The following is a 19,442-nucleotide window of genomic DNA, read 5'->3' as shown; positions in this document are numbered from 1 at the left end:
CATCCCCCACTCCAAATCCTTCCTCTAACCAGCAAGCTGACCATGCAGAATGGGACGCTTAAGCCTTCTCTGAATTCCCAGATAAACTAGCCTATGCGCACTTCTCTCTTCTTAGCCTCCCTTACAGGCAGGATCAGGGGCTCACCCCTCCTTGCTCTCTATTTCATCTATTTCACCTCTGCTATAAATTTTGTTCCAGCTACAATCTAAGCTCCTTGAAGGCAGAAGCTACGTAAGTGTTCCGTAAATACTTATCAATTTATTTAACTAATTGAAGTTAAGAGTTAAAGTGTCAGTTCAAAGCTCCAAGGTTTCATCATCTATCAGGGAGACTGGGGTTTTTGTATGAGGGCAAGTGTCTTTTATTGGCAGCGTGCTATGAAGTGCTCACATTCAAAAACGCTGTTAGGTCAGCAAGTAAGTACGGAGATGGGTCCCGATTCCCATCTTCCCAGCCAATCACGGTCCACTCCCATGCATCTTCAATGCATTCACTAGCTCTTGCAGAGCCCCAGGAACTCAGGGCGTTTCTTGTCATATTTACCCCCATTGCTGGAATAATAAGGGTCTTACCCTTGTTGCATCGCAGAAGGGGGATGATAGAGCCAAGGCAGATAGCGGATCACAGCTTTGTTATCTCTGTGGTTGCCCCGGGAGATTTCCATGGCTGCAATCTGAGCCAGTCCGACTTTGAGGTGCCCACCAAAGGTATCTTCATGCAGAGGCTGAGAACATGTCTTCATGTGGCTCTACAAAACCAAATGGCATTTTGTGACTTTGACAGAGTCCCTTGGAGACATTCCAGGCCACTCTTTAAAGAGATCAGGTGCCTTTCCACACCTATTACCACTCCCATTTAACATACATACATACATATGTTTGTATATTACAAACCCATTTGTACATGGGTTTGTATAGAACCCATTTAAACTCCTTCAACAGCTTCCCATTGTTCTTAGGATAAAGGAAAAAAAAACTCCTTAGTATGGCCTAAAAAGCCTGGAATGATCTAGCTACTGCAGACCTCTGCACCTTATCCTTCAACCTTATGGTCCCAGCTACGCTGTTCTCTCCCATGACTGGTCTTGGCTCATGCTGTTCTCTCTGCCTGAAATTGTTCCTGCCTCTCTTCACCCAATTAACTGCTATTCATTATTCAGATTTTAGCTAAGTATCACTTCCTCCAGGAAGCCTTTTCTGACCTCCCTGGCTAGGTCATATCATCTTATTAGAAGCCCTTCTTCATAGCAATTAGGAAAGTCACAATTTTACTTTAGTCTGTATGAAATTTTCATTAAAATTGGCCTCCAATGCCAGACTATAAACTAAATGAGGGCAGTTACTGAGTCTGTTTTTGCTCATCACTGCATCCCTAAAAGCCTAGAACAGTGCCAAGCACATTATAGGTGCTCCACACATATGTGTTGAATTAATTTAGAAGAATTTCTTTGCTCAGTGTGGCTTAGCAGAAAGAGTGCTGAACTGGACGTTGAGACCTAGGTTCTAGACGCAGTTCTGTCCTAATCAGTCCTTTGGTCTTACAGAAGTCACTTGACACTTGACCTTTCTGATCTGTTTCCTAATAGGTAAAATCAGAGGGTTGGATTACATCTGTAGTCCCCAACCTTTTGATCCTCCTGAGTCCTTCTTACTATTTTTCTCTGTATTTTGAGAGTGGCTATAAAACAGGCTAAAAATGTGTAGGTAATAATGTTTCCTCTTCTTTATACGTCAAAAGCGTTTAAGTGTGGGCAGCCAGATTCAGCGATCAGTAACCAATGCATAATCAAACACCAGGAGAGCTTACTGAAAAACAACGGGATTTAGACGTTGTGAGAAATCATCAGTTTAAATTTGGGTTCTACTTTACACCTGGCATTCACCAATCTATCCCCATCCCAAGAAACACTGGGGTCATCTGAGCAGAGTCTGGACACTGAGTTGGGTGATGAGGGACCGTACTTTAGCTGATGAGCTTGTGGGATGACTAGGTCCTGTTTATCAAAAAGCAGTCATTTTTAGTGTCGGATTGCAATGTGGCTGGCTGTTGGGCCACGTTTGGATTCTCTTCCGCCCTCTGTCCAGGGCCTTCCTCAGATCTCTCAGACTATCAGTCGTTTAGCTCCCTGGTCGGCTAACAGCAGGGAAGGCAACCCGCATCAGCAATTCACCCCACCCTGGAAAACAACCCATAAGCTCAAAACTTCACTGGGATTTTGATAGCTTTGATGCAGGTGAAAATCATAAATGGCTTATGTTGGCATTGTGTGTTTACACATTTCATACAAACTAAAGTTTACAAAAGTCTCTTCAAAAACGTTACCTCACTCAAACTTTGTCCCCGTCAGCAAAGGCAGGTTTATAAGACTTGTTTTGCAAATGAGTAAACTGAGGCTCGAGGCAGATGAATGACGCCAAGTGGCATAGTGGAACGGGAATGGCTCGGGGCTCACTAGTCTTAGGGCTACCCTGACTCCGTCATTTAGTAGGAGTGTGACTGAGCAAATCGCTGCACCAGCCCAGCCTCGGTTTCTACATTTGCAAAATGGGGATAACGCCCTAGCAGGGGCACTGTGAGAACTGAGTGGCAAAAGCAAAGCTATGCACATAGCTGATGCCATGTCAATACCCTGTCCCTCTTGCAGAGAGGACACCCAGCTCTTCAGAGTCCCAAGACATGGGCTCATTCCCCAGGGCCACAGGCGCCTCCTCAGGCAACAGTAAACTCTCACATGGTCGCTTAATTCTCTGCCAACATTCCTGTGTTTGTTAACCTAAGAGCCGAGCAGAGCCGAGTGGATGGAAGGCCTCTCACCTTCAGTTTGGTCAGCGTGTGCATGTCCGCCATGAAATCCAGCACCTCGTTGATGTACTGCCGCACACACTCCATCGCTGCCGTCCCACACTGAAACACAGGGACACCGCTGGGTGCGCTCCGTGAGTCACGGCCTCCATTTCTGCCCTGACTGCACTGATTGTCTCGCTCTGATTTCACGCTGCTCGCTAATGAGTTGGTTCATTTTCTGGATTTCTGACTCACTCCATACTCTCAGCATGGTCTGTGATTGTCTGCCCACAGTTTGGACAAAATTTGACAAAAGGTTTGTGGTGAGAGCAAAGAAACAGGGACAGCCCATAGGAGACAGGGTTTACCTGCTTTTCTCCATTGGGTGATTTAACTGATTTTTGTTTGCTTGTTTTTAAACCAGTTTGTATATAAAGATTTAACCTATGTAAAGCCATTAGTATCAGAGTCTTTAAGACATGAATCACCCTAAAACTCCAGTAACACCTTATCACTCTAGGAAGTCTTAGATACACATAAAATGTGTGCCAGCAAATTCTACCACCAGCATCTTGAATCTTCCTCTATCCAAAAATAAAAAGTATATGAACAAATATCATGGTTGCTGAAAGAGTCAAAATTCCTATATTCGGTCAAGTCACTTACAACTTAATTTCTTACACATAGTAGGTGCACTATTAAATAGATAAATGCATTATTGTTGCACTCTTGCTAGGGATAAATAAAGAAACGAAATGGCAATCTTCCCCACACACCGGCAGTGTGTTTGGGAAGTTTTAAAGGAAAAGAAAGCAAACTTGTGTTTCAGGTTATTAAATGGCAAAAACCTGTTCTCTGAGGGCAATGCAGTGAATTTAGTATTATAAGCAAAGAAAAGGAAAGTGAACAAACAGGCTGCAACATCAAAGCTGTATGAGAGAACCCACACATCAGGCTGCGTATAATGTGGATCAAAAAGCAAGCCGTCTTTGAAGCCATCTGAATACTATGCTCAGGCCTTTCTTAGCTTTCTTTAGGAAAATCTGGAACATTATATACTTAACAAGCTCACCCAGTGGCTCTCATTTTCCCATATTCATGTAAATCTGCACAGCACTGAACTATATCACCTTCTATCTCTTCTAGAATGTTACGCCTGTCAGTTCCTCTGACAGGATAACAAACAGTAAAATAAGGTCATTGGCAGTTCTGTCAGAGTGTTTTCCAAGCATTTCATACGTTCTAAGGTTTTCTTCTTTTAATTTAAATCAAGTGAAGGAATTATAAAAGGTTATTGTGTTCCTGCTTTTGGAATATTAATCCTTCAGTGCAAGAAAGGATTTCCCCCCGATTTATTCCATTTTCTCTGACCTTTCACATGTCATGCAAATAGGAGCATATACTCAGTTCTTAAATTTCTTGAAAGGGATTTGTTTCTTTCATAGGCAATATTTTATACCATTTCAACCAGGCAAATGTCACAGAAAATAATTACTAGGAGCATTATTCAATATTTGTCTTTTAAGTTTGAATTTCAAAAAGTGAGAGCAAAGAATTTGCTATTACCCAGTTACTTCTGCTCTAGAGACAGCAACTACATCTAATAAAAGCCTTAAGATACACTTTACAGGCAGGATAATCTTAGTGAGCCATCTACACTATAAAAAAAGCACGTAATTTCCAATCCCTTTTTTTTCATTTTGCAAAACATAAGTATAACCTTAGGTGTATTCTTTAAAAAAAACAAAAAACATTAAGAGTCAAGTTCCACTTGTTTCAGAAGGCCTACATTTATTTCAGTAGGAAAACTAGTGATAAAGGAGTTGAAAACATACTCCAACCCCAAAAACACGAAACGAAGCAAATCATATCCAATTCTTCCTCAAAACTTATATCTGATTTTAAAGTTACATTTCTTAGATCTTAAAAGTAACAAACATTCAATGTAGAAAACTTGGAAACTACAAATTAATAAAAAGAAGAGAAAAATCACCATAATCCTAATTCCTGTCTTGCACCTGTGAGACAGCCACTGGTAACATTTCCTTCCAAATTTTTTTGAATGTATATAACATGTACGCATACATATAACTTTTTATAAGATTGAGATAATTTTTTCTAACCTGTTTTTTAATTAAATCCATCATGAGCATTTGTCAATTAATTAAATATACTTTGAAAACTTGATTTGGCAGCCACATCTACCAAACATGGTAGATTTGGTAGTTTGTCTTATAGATATTTGTTATTTTATTTAAACAATACCCTAACGTTGGACGTTAATTTTGTTCCCATATTTTTACTTTTTTAAATGCTGCTTTAATAAGTACATTTGCATGTAATTCTTTACGTGCATGTTTAATTATTTTCTCAAACATACTCCTAGAAGTTGATTGTCAAACTGCTCCTCAGCAAGGCTGTACCATTTTTCACTACCACTAGTAGCTTATAAGAATGCCTGCTTCACTTCATCATCAATAAGTTTAATCATTAAGAAAAACCTGCTGACTTGATAGCTGATTTTAATTATTATATTTTTTATTTTATTTATTTATTTATTTGAGGAAGATCAGCCCTGAGCTAACATCTGCTGCCAATACTCCACTTTTTGCTGAGGAAGACTGGCCCTGAGCTAACATCCATACCCATCTTCCTCTACTTTATACATGGGACGCCTGCCACAGCATGGCTCGCCAAGCGGTGCCATGTCCACACCCATGATCTGAACCGGTGAACCCCGGGCCGCTGAAGCAGAATGTGCACACTTAACCGCTGCGCCGCTGGACCAGCCCCTGTTTTATTATTTTTATATTTTGCATTAATTTACAGTTTACTGATTGCCAGTGAGGGTAAAAGGTTTATTCTGAATGGCTTATCGGTCATGGGAAAGGGTTCTACATGTAGATCCTACAAATGATTGTGGGGTTTTCCTTGTTATTGGAATGTTTGCCTTTTACTTGTTGATTTCAATAAAACTTTATATATTAGGAATATTATTTTTTAGCTATCACATAGGTAGCAAATATTGAGTTTTAAAGAATTAAATAATAAGGAAACCTTAAGTGTACGGCAGAGACTAGCTAGCTACTCACAGATTCATTTCTCTTCTTCTTTGCCACACAACTGGACCATACTTCCCATCCTCTTTGGCAGTTAGGTGTGGCCATGTGACTGAGTTCTAGCCAATGGAACTCGGGTAGAAGAAATATGCACCACTTTTAGACTTGACCCATGGAAACCTTCCCTGTACCATATTTCCTTCTCTTTCCCCACCCACCAGCTGATTGCAGAGGACTGGATACGACAGAAGAAACCTCGTCCCTAAGCATTCATGGGGAAGCCCCCTCCCTCTACTAATCAGGATACCCATTTCAACTTCACAATAATAACTTTTTTGTGCTAAGTTGCTGAGAATTGTGATTTCATGTCATAGCGTCTTGCATGACCTTAACTATTATCAAGAACCCTTAAAAAACTATAGTCTAGTAATTTTACTCCCAGAAATCTATTATAAAGAAATAGTCGAAAATAAGAACAAAGATTTAAGCATGAAGATGTTTATCACATATTAGTTACAATTGCAGAATATTGTAAACAACCAAAATATCCGAGTAACATCTGTTAATATTATTTCTTTGACCTGTTAGGTGCATTTTATTTTATTATTTTATTGACATATATTTGACATACAACATTGTGTAAATTTAAGGCGTACAGCATGTTAACTTGATACATTTACATATTGTAACATGATTGCCACTGTAGCCATAATTAGCACCTCTATCATGTTACATAATTATCCTTTCTTTTTAGTAATTGAAATAATTAAGTTCCAGTCTCTCATCAAGTTTGATGATTATGATGCAATATTGTTGTCTATAGTCATTGTACTATGCATTTCATGTCTAGGGCTTATTTACTCCTCATTGTAAGTTTGTGCCCTGAAACATGTGTCCTGTCCCTCCTCCTCTCCGTTAGTGTGATTTTTACTAGTTAATATTTTTAATAGTTTAACTAGTAAATAGCTACTAGTTAATAGTTTACTAGTTAGTATGATTTTTACTCAGCACTCACTATCTATCTGGCACCACGCTAACATGCTGTATGTGCCTTATTTCTTTCAACCCTCAACCTAGACATTAGCCCCTGTCACATCCCACCTACAGATGACACAAACCAAAGATCATGGGTTAAATAACTTTCCTCATCACACAGCTAGAAAATGTCAGGCCTCAAACTCAGGTATGAGTCTAAAACCCACATTCTAACCACTATTCCATGGTGTATTCACACAAGGTTATGTCACTTTGGGGCAAATGCTATGACTTATGAAGCCAAAGCTGCATCTATTATTATGGTTTCAACTATGTTTAAACAAATACACACAGAAAAAGGAGAAACAAAATACATTAATATGGTAGCAGTAAAATTATCTCTGGGTTGAATGATTTTATCTTTTCTCTCTCATAATATTTCTCCATGTAAAAAAAAAAATTAAAATAATGTTTGGTGTTGTGGGGAAAAGTGGTATACTTATAAACACATTAATGAAATCTTCTTAGAAAGCAACATTAGGAATATATATTATTAAGACATTCCTATCCTTTGACTAAGGAATTTATCCCAAGGATATCAAAATAAACATGAAGATGATCTTTCTAAGAATATATATATACAATACTATATGCTATTCTATACTAGCAAAGAAACTGGATAGTATATAAATTTCCAATAATATGGGACTAAGCTAATTAGGATACCGAAAAGATCCAAACATGAAAAAGTTTTCTAATACAATAGATTTCTTATTTTGGGACAGGGGATTATAAGCGTTTCTTTGTCTTTTTAAAAATATTTTTCTACTGAAAATTGAAATAACGTGTTTCAATTAACAATATCGCTGAAGTTTCTGAGTTTGTTGCAATAACCTTGCTATCAATAAGTTATTGTGGTTTCTCATCATCAACCCTGTCTACAAGAATCTTAACATATTTCACCAATAGTCCACTAGTTGATAATAATGGAAATATAAAAAATTTTCAGAGGAAATATTATAAAGGAAAACAAGGTATTACAAGGCTTATTTCTTTCTGGCTGTAGTTAAATTGGTTAAAGGGAGCCAGTATAAGAAAATTGATTCTGGAAAAATTGCACTTTAATCCAATCTGTGCTGTATGTCTGGTCATTTCTTTCCTCTCCTTAACTGGCTGCTTCAATTTTACTCATGTTTCCTGGAATTAAAAGTTTCCAGGGGCAGAGATGAATTTGAATTTTCACTAGTGCTCTTTTAAATGATGTTAAATCTGTTTTCGATTTTACGGCGTCTGTTCTATTAAAAGTGAACCAGGACACACGCCAAAAATACCTCTTTGCTAAATGCGGAAATGAGAAGAAATATAAAATGCAGGCAGTTGATTCAGGACTTACTCCAGGTAGAGAAGCGATCATCTGCTTGCTCAGGATCGTTGACTCAGCGAGTTTGGTTCCAGCATCTGCACAAATAAACTAATAAGAAATTGAAAGGAGAATTATTTTTAAGAGCACTTGGACAGTAATAAGTAATTCCTAATTTTACTAACTTGGCTTCAATTCATTAGTGTTTACTTTCGTGACAATCTGCCCTGGATGTACGGGGCTTGCCAATCATGGCAGCTCCTGCCTATCAGGAATTGAGAATCACACTGCTGAGATGACCACCCAGATTCTCACTTTCCCAGACAGCTGAGTGGCACTGAAATAGTACATTCAATCAAGCAAGAAAGGAAAGATGTCAGAATTGTCAGATTTATTCTGAAGTTATCCTATTTATTCTTTAGCCCTTCTTGACAGTTACTGAATTTTCATAGATTTTCCAGATTTCTATCATTACGTCATAGATTTAGAAGGAAAAGAGAAAAACAAGCAACCTCAGGGTGAGTATTCTAGCTGCTTCTTCCCCTCCAAGGCCCCTCGGCATCTGGTCTTCCTCCTCCCGCTTCATTCACACACATCCTCTGTGTCGATACTGACCCCCACTCCTGGTCTGTCGTCCCCTAGGACTTTTACCACACTTCCACTGTAACAGCCGTCACGCTAGACTGTAATGACCTACGAGTCTCTGTCTCGACCTGCTATGAGGTTTCCAAGAGCAGACTCGATGCATCTCACCCACAGCACCAGCTTCGTGTCTGACACCTCGGAGGGGCTCAGCAAGAGTTTGTGAAATGAAATGATTAATCAATTGTCACTTGAGACCATGATGAGGTTGGATTTGCCAGATTACAATTTAATTTGCTTCATTACAGATTTTTACAGGTGTTTCCAGCTTAATGCAACACCCAAGTATTTATTGATGGTTTTAGGAAAAAAAGATAAGCACGATGTCTGTAGAGTTTGCTATGAGCAATTAGTTCTCGGTTGATTTCCCTTTCCGGGCTTCTGGCCAGTGGCCCCAACAACTTTGGGATCCAAAGCTGCTGCTGTGCAAGTTCAGAGGCTCTGAAAGAAGCTTCCACACTGACTGCTCTTCCTTCCGGTTCATTTCACTCCCACAGGAAGAGCACAGAAAAGTTAGGTAGGTCAGCCAGGCAGGCATTGTCCCCGTCGAACTGGGGAGAAGCGATATGGGTTGGGGTAGTTGAGAAAATCTCAAGGAGGCCTGATGAGGAACAGAACCAGCATAATGTCAGGCTACCCAGGGGTCAGAATCTAAGCATTATTAATAGGCAGCAGGTTTGGGTTAACAAGGCAGAGGTCTAAGCCGAAGACCTTCTGACGGCCAGAAGCCCTTAGACTTCCTGTTCAGGGCCATGAGCAGGTCTTCAAGCGCGGTATCCTCGTGAAAGGTATTTCGGTACAGCTAACTGAGCCGCGGGGGAGAGGAGAGCAAGCAGAGCTGTCTCTGACAACCACGTGGCAGGAGTGGACACATATCTCCACACTCACATCCTCTCATTTCTATTTGCCTCAAATACAGTAACAGAAGGCTCAAGAATCTATTTCGCTAACAACTCTGAAAGCACCAGCTAGTAACATCCAGGCAATACCTAAAATTTTTCATTGTGTTATTCAGGAATGCTTGTGTCTGCTCTCCTTAGACTTATTTCTAAAATAAGGAAAAGTAAATAAAAAAGGATTAAAAAAAAAAGTAACGCTTATAACTCTGACCAAAAGCTCTAAGCAAAAAAGTAAAATATTTGATATATTTTGAAAATATCAAATTTGATTATTTTTTGGAAAAGAAGGAACACTCTCAACCTTCTGGCAGATATTGCATGTTTTCCCATAAAATGTATTTTCAAATGCTGAGTCTGCAGTCTAAGACAAACTACTTATAACTAAGTTCCAAAACCTCTGTCAGGACACCAACATTTTAATTAATTTCTCTACAAGAGAACTGAGCACAGCTAAGAGAGGCCAGAAGGGAAGACAGAACTGCATCCAAGTGGGAGGAAGGGAGCACAGAGAACAGGGGTGCTCTGCGGAAGTCAGAGCTGCCTGTGCAAGGATGGGGTAAAACCCTCGGGCCCCTGAAATATGCTTGCATGGCCTGACTGTGCCCTTGAGGGCAAGACAAGATTTGTGAAGACACAAAACTTCAAAAGTGTGTATCTCCCCTCAGCAGAGGCCGTTCTCACCTCCCATACTCAGCAAAGTGGAATGAGGAGCACAATGTAAGCAGGTTGTCAGCCACGTAGTGTCAAGACATGAGGCCAAAGGCAAATGTCTGATTTGTGAGAACGAAGAGATGACCGTAGCAGCCAGAATTAATCAAAAGTCACTCTCAAAGCTATGGAGGTGCCTGGGACAGTCTCGTATATTAGAGGGTACAGAAGTACATAAGCCTCTAAAATCATCTGTTTATTTTTTATCACTGACTTTTAATCCAGTATACTTTTACATAATATGTACAACTAAAACCTTAATAAACCTTTCTGCCTTCATTTTATATAGCTGCCAACAATGAACTGAAAAACTCCACTCTAATTTTATAGAATTGTTCAAAATACAAAGATATAACTAAAATCATAGGGGGAAAGGGTGACTGCTGTAAAAGGAAGAATTCTCTACTTTCGGATAGAAATATGCCACTGAAATATGCACTCCCACATAAATACAAAACACAATAGAAATGCAATATCCATTATGTGTCATTACTAAATTCATTATCAAAGTGATGCTTAAAATCATATCTCCACCTCTCATCCCAGAGAGTGATCAGGTTATTACTAACTCGACTAATATTAACAACCCCACATCAATAGTAACTGTGAATTAAAATCAACAGCCAAACCTCTGCCATTTCTTTGTCCTCCAGCCCACAACTAACCTGTCTTTAAAAGAAAACCTTTCACCCACATGATTTTTTGCAGCTTGAATATGCAGGTATGTCCCACACAGTGGGAGTGTTACAGGCAAATCAGCAGAATGTCTACTCTTGACACATAATAGGAGCTGGGGAAATTCATTTTGATTTGAGCTTATATAGGCTTAATGGTGGCCTTTAATGAGTTACCACTCTATTATGAAAACTGTGCTGTAATTCATCTCCAGAACATTTATAATAACTTATTACACATAAAATATCCACAGCAGACCAGCAGAAGAGAAACCGTTGTAAGTGAAATCAACAACGTCAACAGATATGAATTAAAACAATGAGACGGGGCATCTGTTCCAATGCAAAGAACTACGACCTGATGGTCAACAGTTTAGATTCTGAAGAATGCAAGGCATATTTTTTCTATTTGGCAAATTCTTTCCTGTCTCCATGCCGCTTTCTCTTAAAAAAAGAAATCCACCTAAACATTTAAGGCCACCTGACTTCAGATGTAAGGAAAAACACATAATAGGAGTCATGTGTGGACAACCACAATACAGCAGACTGGAAGATTTCCTGTGATGCCGGGCCTCCAGGAAGGATTTCTAAGAATTAAAAAACAGATTGGTACCTGTCACTGCCTTGAAAAGTTTAGAGCTTGGGTGACCCCACATCCCTTGGGCAAGTGTTCCATTGTTCTTTAAGGGGACTATCTTATTGACAGAGTATTTGGTAAACAATAAAGGTACGGTCTATCCAGCAGAACAATACAGATGGCTCCCTCTCTGCTAACTCATCTATTTACTAAGTTACTAACTAGAGAGGCAGCAGAGGAAACACCCTGGTGGTTCCCTGCGGGTGAAAGAATGAGTGGTAAATCCAAGGCTTGAGCCACTGACTCTCTTCTCACTAAGAGGGCCAGTGTCATTCATGATGCATCACCAGGGGAGTTTTTCCTCCCAATTGTTGCTTTCTTTTCTGTTTCCAAGTTGCATTTTCTGTTAAACAAAGCCAACGTCACTGCCTTCAGATGATGATCACCGATATAGGTGAAGGAAGTCACTGTCTGCCCCAGACACACTACCTGTCCACACTGTGAGCCTGGTCCTCCAGGCGCCAGGAAGTGGTGTGCCCCACCAGTAAAGGGGAAAGCTTTTCTCTGACTCCAGGTCTAGACTCTCTGGCCTGAGAGAAGCTACCCAAGAGCAGGCTATCACCTCTGCTATCCTCCAGAGAACAGGACCCAGGCAGTCAAGGGCAAGAGGAAAAGGAACTGGGAAACCTTATAGAAAGATGCACTATTCATAAAGAGAGACAAAAGATGCTTCTCCCTCATCCTGCGAGTGGCCTCATGGAGGACTTCTCTCCTTGACTTAGCCGGGAACTCCAGGGCAGATAAGCGCACTACTTCTGTTTTTTAAAGTATACCTCACTTTTCTTTTTCTCAGTAAGGAAATTGTTTATTCTAAGAATTTATAGAATAAAGATAAATTACTACTTCAAAATGGCATGACATTTAACATTTTCTGTTGAAGAAGGTGGAAACATTATTCACAAAGATGTTCCTCATGGGCATGACCTCAAAATGTCTCCAAAATACCTCTCCAACCTAAATAATTTTACAACTTGATTTTTTTGTGTGTGAGGAAGATTCACCCTGAGCTAACACCTGTGCCAATCTTCCTCTATTTTATATGTGGGACACTGCCACAGCACAGCTTGATGAGTGGTGTGTAGGTTCATGCCCAGGATCCAAACCCGCAAACCCCAAGCCACCAAAGCGTAGCACGTGAAGTAAACTACGATACCACCAGGCCAGCCCCTACAACTTGATTTTTTAATTTAACTTAATGGCTCAATGACAAATGCGTATTTGTTTTAGAAAGATGAAAATGGTATTCATCTGAAATGGTATATGAGAATCCAAAAAACACATTCATAAGAATCTATCTTTTTGCTTTCTTTCTTCCTAAAGCTAATTTGTTTTATTTATTTACCTAGCTGTGATGCAGTAATCACTGTTTTCATGGTTTCCTTAAGCACTGGGCCATTTAAACTGCCGGTGTTCTTTTGCTGTCTTGTGACAAGTGCTCATTATGGTTGACTAATGTACTTCATAGAAAACCAGCCCCCTGCTGCAGTCACAGCGTGGGGTGCTAGACCCCAAGAAGATCAGTCATGCAGATCTGCTCTGCTCAAGACTGAGGGAAATTAGAGGAACACTCTCTGATGCCCGAGGAAAGCACCTTCAGGGCCTGGAAACGCAGGCTGTTTTGAGGTGGCAGGTCCCCAACCAAGACGCTATCAGAAACAAGTGACTTCCAGACACTGTCAACCTGCTAGCCTTAAATCCCTTGTGGACCATCTCACTAAGCTCAGTTCACCTGTCCTCTCCTCCAAACCAGCGTGGATCCCATTAATCTTTATGGTCAGTTTGTGTCAAAGTCGCTTGCACTCAAAAGCGGTGTTGCTGCTGATGTGTGAGTAGGAGAGGCTGGCCAATGGCAATCCACTGGAAGAGATTCAGTCTGCCTCTCCTTAGGAGCACAGATATTTCCTGGCTATGATTTTGCTTCTGTCTTCCTCTTGGGCTGTCTAGCTTCTTAGTACAATGGAGCCATTTCATTCTGAGTACCTCATTCCCCATATCCATTGCTATCATTTTCCAGCAATCACAGTTCTCAGAGAGCTTCACTGTGCCCTGGAAAGCTCTTCGAGGACAATCTAAGACAATTCTTCATGGAAAGTTCCAACTTCTTATTAAATATCAAGCCTTTGACAAAAACCTCAATTTTGGTCCTAAAGATCAGTAGTACATGTGGAGGAGAAACGGGACCAGGGAGTGGATATTAAATGGTAAATGACTGGTGGTGTTCCTCCTCTTCTCCCGGGTAAACTCCTGCGCATCATCCTTCAAGGTCCACATGGTCCCTTTTCTATACCACTCCCTTACTCAGTATACACCTCTGCTACTGTACCCATTACACCGTGCTGGAAATTTCTGTTCACATGTCAGCTTCACCTACCAGACAGTAAACTCCCGGAAGGCAGGGGCCATGGCTTCCTCCTCTGTTTCCCCAGCACCTGGGCCAGCTCAGGGCTCATAAGGGCCTAGCGAGCCTTTCTCCGTCTCCCGGGCTGAGCTGCCACACTCTCCTCCCTAGTGCTTTACAGCCCTTGTAGACTTTCAGCACAGTGGTTAACACATTGTCGGGACCGGGCCCATAGCTTTTTACTTCTCTCTCCCCAGAACCTAGCCCAAGACAGAAGGTCAGGAAATACCTATAGTGGGAAATACTGCTGAAAAGTCAAACATGGACAAATGATAGAGGAAGACTTCAGCAGATCAGGTACCACAAGGTCACTGTAGGTTTTCGATGAAGGGTATGATCTGATAAAAAGCAGAGTTTTTAGCAAAATTCCTCTAGGCAGCCACAGGCCAGAAGGCTGGATCAATGGGGAGAAAGAGGAAGACAGAGCAAAAAGCTAAGAGATATTCTGGTAATCCAGGCAAGTGATGGAAAGAGCCTGACTGGCTGTGCTCCATACCAAATAGACCCTGTGGTCAGATGCTGACACTACTTAGGCCAGCTGTGTGATCTTGGGCAAGTCACTGAACCCTGCTGAGCCTCAGCCTCCTCATCTGCGATACAACCAGATACTCACCCGGCTGTAAGGATTAAGTGAGGGGCATATGTAAAGCACCCAGCATATTGCCCAGCACATAATAGGTGCTCAATTAATGTTCCCTTCTGTCTCATCTCTCCAAATGGCACCCAAGGCACCTAAGATTCAGGGAAACCTGTCTAGTTCCTTGATAGCAAGCTCCCATTTTCCTTCAGTCATCTAACCCCAATCTTGTAGGTCTAGACTCTGGGACTGGTCTTAATGCTCATCAGGGAGAGGTGAAAGAGCTGTGACCCAGTTTCTGGGCACTCCGCACAGACGCAGTCTGAATGATGCCTGATCCAGCTGTAGCTCATGGCCAAGTCTTTGAATCCAGCCTCAGCCCTTGAAGTGCTAGACAGAGTCCCAGGTTACCTGATCCCCTGCTAACACCTGATCCAGGCTGCTTTTTCTCAACCCCATCCTTATGTCATTATCCCTAAATTTACTCCACCTTCCTGCCAAAGCTGCCCCTCATTGCTTGAAGCCAGTCAGCCTCTGGTGCCGGGCCACAACCCTATGCAAAGACTTTTGCCTGCACCCGCCAGTCCTTTGTGGCCCAGCTTGAATACCACTTCCTTCATGAAGTCTTCCCTGACTTGACAGCACCTGAGGTGGGATGCCTCCTGCTCTCAACTTCCCCCTAGGACTTTGTTGACATCTCTCTCTCTCTCAGGGCACTAGTCATAGCCTGTCTCGTGTGATCAAAACCTGTACATCTGTCTAAGATGATGAGCTAAAGACACCAGGATGGAGGGCTTCAGCCCCTTATAAGCAGTCCTGCAACCAAAAAGACAATCTTTGCAAGTTCTCCAGAGTCTGCCTTGCATGAGTGCAAGCCCCCACCTCGCCCCCCGACCCCAGTGCTCCATGAGTACTGGCTCTTTCACACCCACCTCCTACCCCGGCTGGACTCAGTACATCCTGCCATTTGACTGTATCTGGCCGGGCCCACCCGCCTCTTCACTTCCCCTTCATTCACAGAGACTTGGCGACTCACTCATTCTCATGCGACTCTGCCATCAGACCTCAGCCTGGTCCCCCAGTTTTGGCTTCCTTAGTCCTGTCTCAGCTCTGGTTGCTGTTAATGAGCCGCCCTCTGACCTCCTGGACTGTAAATTTCTCAAGGACAGAAATTATTGTTTCATCCTCTTTTTTTTGTCCTTCACAGAACTAGTTCCACAGTAGGAACAAAATAAATACTTCTTTTTTGTCTTTTTCAGCCAGTGGAAGTGCCAAGTGCCTAGTGTTAGTTAGATGATGGCTCATACAAGATATATTATTTCTCAACTCTGGGCAGAGAGATGTGATGTCTGCACATGCCCACACCTTCCTTAATTTTTCCAGACCTAAGTGGATCTCATGAAAAGTATTGCAAATGAGGCACAAGCCTACCTGGACAAGCAGAAGGAGGTTTGTATCTGGCAAAGGAGATTTGAGCTTCAGGGCCTGCAGAAGTTCTAGAACAACACTGCGAGACAAGTAGAATTTATCCCGCTCCTAAATAAAACAAGATACAAGAAGGTAAACAATCGCTAAAAATTCAATTAGAATAGATCTATGTCAAAGATCTTCCAAAAGATTCCAAGATCAGAAATAAAATCAGTATTTAAAAATGCATAATGAACTGTCCTTAAGCAATAAAATTAAAAGTGAAAAAATAAAAAAGGCATTTTGTGTGTGTAACGAGTTTACTGAAGCACTGAGAACCCATAATCTAATGGATAAGAGAAAGATAGTCTGTCTCTTAAATACCAAAACCACAGAATTTGCTTCTTATTCGCAGGGAATGATAGGTGTCAAGAACCACAGAAATTAAACAAATCTAAAAGTGTTTTTTTCAATAGAAAATGAGTTGGAGAGAAATATGCACAACTGTTTAAAGGGTCTCATATCCTCTAAGGAACTTACTTTTCAAACGGGCTATTTTAAGCATACAGAAAAATAGAGAGATGGAATATATTATGTACAACCCCCTATCTTTGTCAAACTGTAACATTTTGCTTTATTTAATACTTTTTTATAATAAACCAAATATCCAGAAACAGCTGAAGCTACCCTACATAGTGCTCTCTTTCCTTTCTCCCCTCCCTCAAGTAGCCACTATTTTGAATCTGGTGCTTATTACTTTCTGCATGTTTTTATACTTTTACTACATAAATGCCTCCCTTATAATGTATAATACTATTTTTGCATGTTTTTTAACTTTCTATCATGGTATCATACCATGCATATTTTTCTGCAACTTAGAACTTTTCACTACATTGTATTTTTGGAATTAGTCCCTATGGATACATGAAGCTCTAGTTCTTTCAACTAAACAGCTTAATAATATTTTATTGTACGAACATACCAAAATTCACTGATCTGTCCCCCTGTCAATGGAATGCTAGATTGTTTTCAATTTTGTAGGGCTTTTTTATTGTCAACTATAACACAGAAGCAGAAAAGTAGATAAAACATAAGTGTGCAGATAAATGGATTTGTGTAGACTGAACACTCATGTAATCAGCACCCAGGTCCAACAACAGCACATCACAAGTACCTTAGAAGCCCCCTGTGTATCCTTTCCTGATCATAATCAAGTAACTGGAGACCCTGTGGGTCTGTACCCTCTGTCTTTTCTTTCTACTCATTCTCACTCATGGTATCTTGCCTCCTTGTATGTCTGGTTATCTTAGCACATTGGATATTTTAATTAAAAAATTATTTGTAGAAAAAATTTGAGGCATGAAATGTTTTCTCCCTCCAAAGAGCTTTCTGTTTGTTTTTTTGCCAGGTACCTGGAGGCACTAGTGATCCACGGTTACCTTAAACATACGAGCCTTGTAACGTCCTATCTTGAGCCACCAAAGGCTTGATGCTGAGCTGTGACACGTAAGGGCAAATTTACTTCTGGCTTATCTTTACTCTGTGGTCCCAACCAAAAGTGGGGGAGGAGGGGTGCAGTATCAGACACAGTCTCTGCTCTTGGTAGGCCCCAGATCCTGACTTTTGTCTCCCTAGCCTCCTGGATCTTCCAGAATTGCAGCTCAGCCCTTCAGTCACATCTTCCAGATAGGCAAGCGCCCCCAGGGCAAAAACGGCCTTCAGTGCTAGGCTCTCCCACGCAGTTCTGTGCTCTCTCAGACCTTAGCTGGTAATTCTTCTCTATCTGGTTAGCATTTTGATGCTTTTCAGAAGTTTTCAGAGAACATTTTGTTCATTTTCTTTTTTTAACTTAAGTGGTAGGATAGGTTCAAATTTTCTAGTCCATCACAATCAGGAGAGAAATTCTAGGGTTTTTATTGGAATTATACTAAATTTATAGGTTGTTTTGTGAGAATTAGCTGTCTTTATTATGCTGGGTCCTCATCCATGGATATGAGATCTGTCTCCACTTATTTAATGTTGTTTAATAAAATTTTCTGGTTATCTCCATAAAGTTCTCACACATTTTTCTTAGATTTATTTCTTTTTGCCGCAATAAATGACATTTTAAAATATATTTTATGATCATTTGTAGCTAAATATTAAAGGTAGATGATTTCTGGCTATTCATTTGTATCCAGCATCCTTGCTTTTATAAAAGTTACAAAAAGGTGTCTATTGATAGATTCTCTTCAGTTCACCTGCAGTCACATCATCTATGAAAAGTGAGAGTTTTACTTTTTCTTTCCAATCCTCGTACTTTTGATTTCTTCTTCCTAACTTACGGAACTGAGTAGGACTTCCAGGACCATAATGAACAGAAGCAGGGATAATGGCCATTTTTGTCGTATTTATAATTTTACAGGGATTACTGTTGGCATTTCACCATTAAGGTAATGTTTCCTAGAGGTTTCTGGACACCCTTTATCAAGTTAAGGAAGTTCCTTTCTATTCATAGTTTGGCAAGATTTATCATAAATGGATGTTGAATTATACACTATGCTTCTTTTCCATCTGCTGAGATAACGATAAAAGTTTTTTTTCTCCTTTAATCTGGTAACATGGTGACATAAATAGATGTCCTAATATTTAAACCACTCTTATATTTCAAGAAAATCTTCACTCGGTCATGAGGCTTTATTTTTAATGCATTAATTTACCATTATTCATTCAGAATTTTTGCATCTTTGAAGCATAACTGGCCTATAATTTTCCTTTTCCCCATCACCCTTGTCTGTTGATATCAAGATTCTGTGGGCCTCACAAAGTATGTTGGGAAGTGTTCCCTTTTTTTCTATTCCCTGTATTAGTTTGCATAAAGTAGAGTTCAACCTGTTCCTTAAACGTCTAATGGAAGTTATCTTTCAAACTGGAATAGGAGGCCTGCCCGGTGGCATAATGGTTAAGTTTGTGCGCTCTGCTTCAGCAGCCTGGGATTTGCAGGTTTGGAGCCCGGGTGCAGACCTACACACTGCTCATCAGGCCATGCTGTGGTGGCATCCCACATACAAAATTAAGGAAGATTGCCGCAGATATTAGCTCAGGAAGAATCTTCCTCAAGCAAAAAGAGGAGGCTTGGTGGCAGATGTTAGCTCAGGGCCAATCTTCCTCACACATACACAAAAAACAAAACTGGAATGTTTTTTAACTGACTCCATTTTTTAATCACTTAAGTCTAGTCATCTTTTTTCTGATTGTACATTTTTCTAGAAAATTGTCCCTATTGTCCAAGATTTCAAATTTACTGGCATAAAGTTGTTCATTTTTAAATCCTAATATACT

At 40.6% G+C, this 19,442-nt stretch overlaps 1 protein-coding gene across 7 annotated transcripts in view; it reads right to left on the bottom strand.

Moving 5' to 3' along the window:
• UNC79 (unc-79 homolog, NALCN channel complex subunit) overlaps window positions 1-19,442 on the bottom strand; it is a 240,600-nt gene that overhangs the window by 18,208 nt on the left and 202,950 nt on the right. For all 7 annotated transcript variants that reach the window (XM_070594580.1, XM_070594578.1, XM_070594583.1 and 4 more), the window contains 4 exons: window positions 16,146-16,250; window positions 8,213-8,290; window positions 2,816-2,905; window positions 574-749 (listed from right to left, as the gene is read on the bottom strand). In XM_070594580.1, the coding sequence (XP_070450681.1) occupies window positions 574-749; window positions 2,816-2,905; window positions 8,213-8,290; window positions 16,146-16,250 (449 nt within the window). The remainder of the gene's footprint in view (window positions 1-573; window positions 750-2,815; window positions 2,906-8,212; window positions 8,291-16,145; window positions 16,251-19,442) is intronic.

The sequence above is a fragment of the Equus przewalskii genome, chromosome 25 (assembly GCF_037783145.1).
Source record: "Equus przewalskii isolate Varuska chromosome 25, EquPr2, whole genome shotgun sequence".
NCBI lineage: Eukaryota > Metazoa > Chordata > Mammalia > Perissodactyla > Equidae > Equus > Equus przewalskii.
The sequence above is the reverse complement of the archived record's forward strand: the minus strand, read 5'-3'. Positions and strand labels throughout refer to the sequence as shown.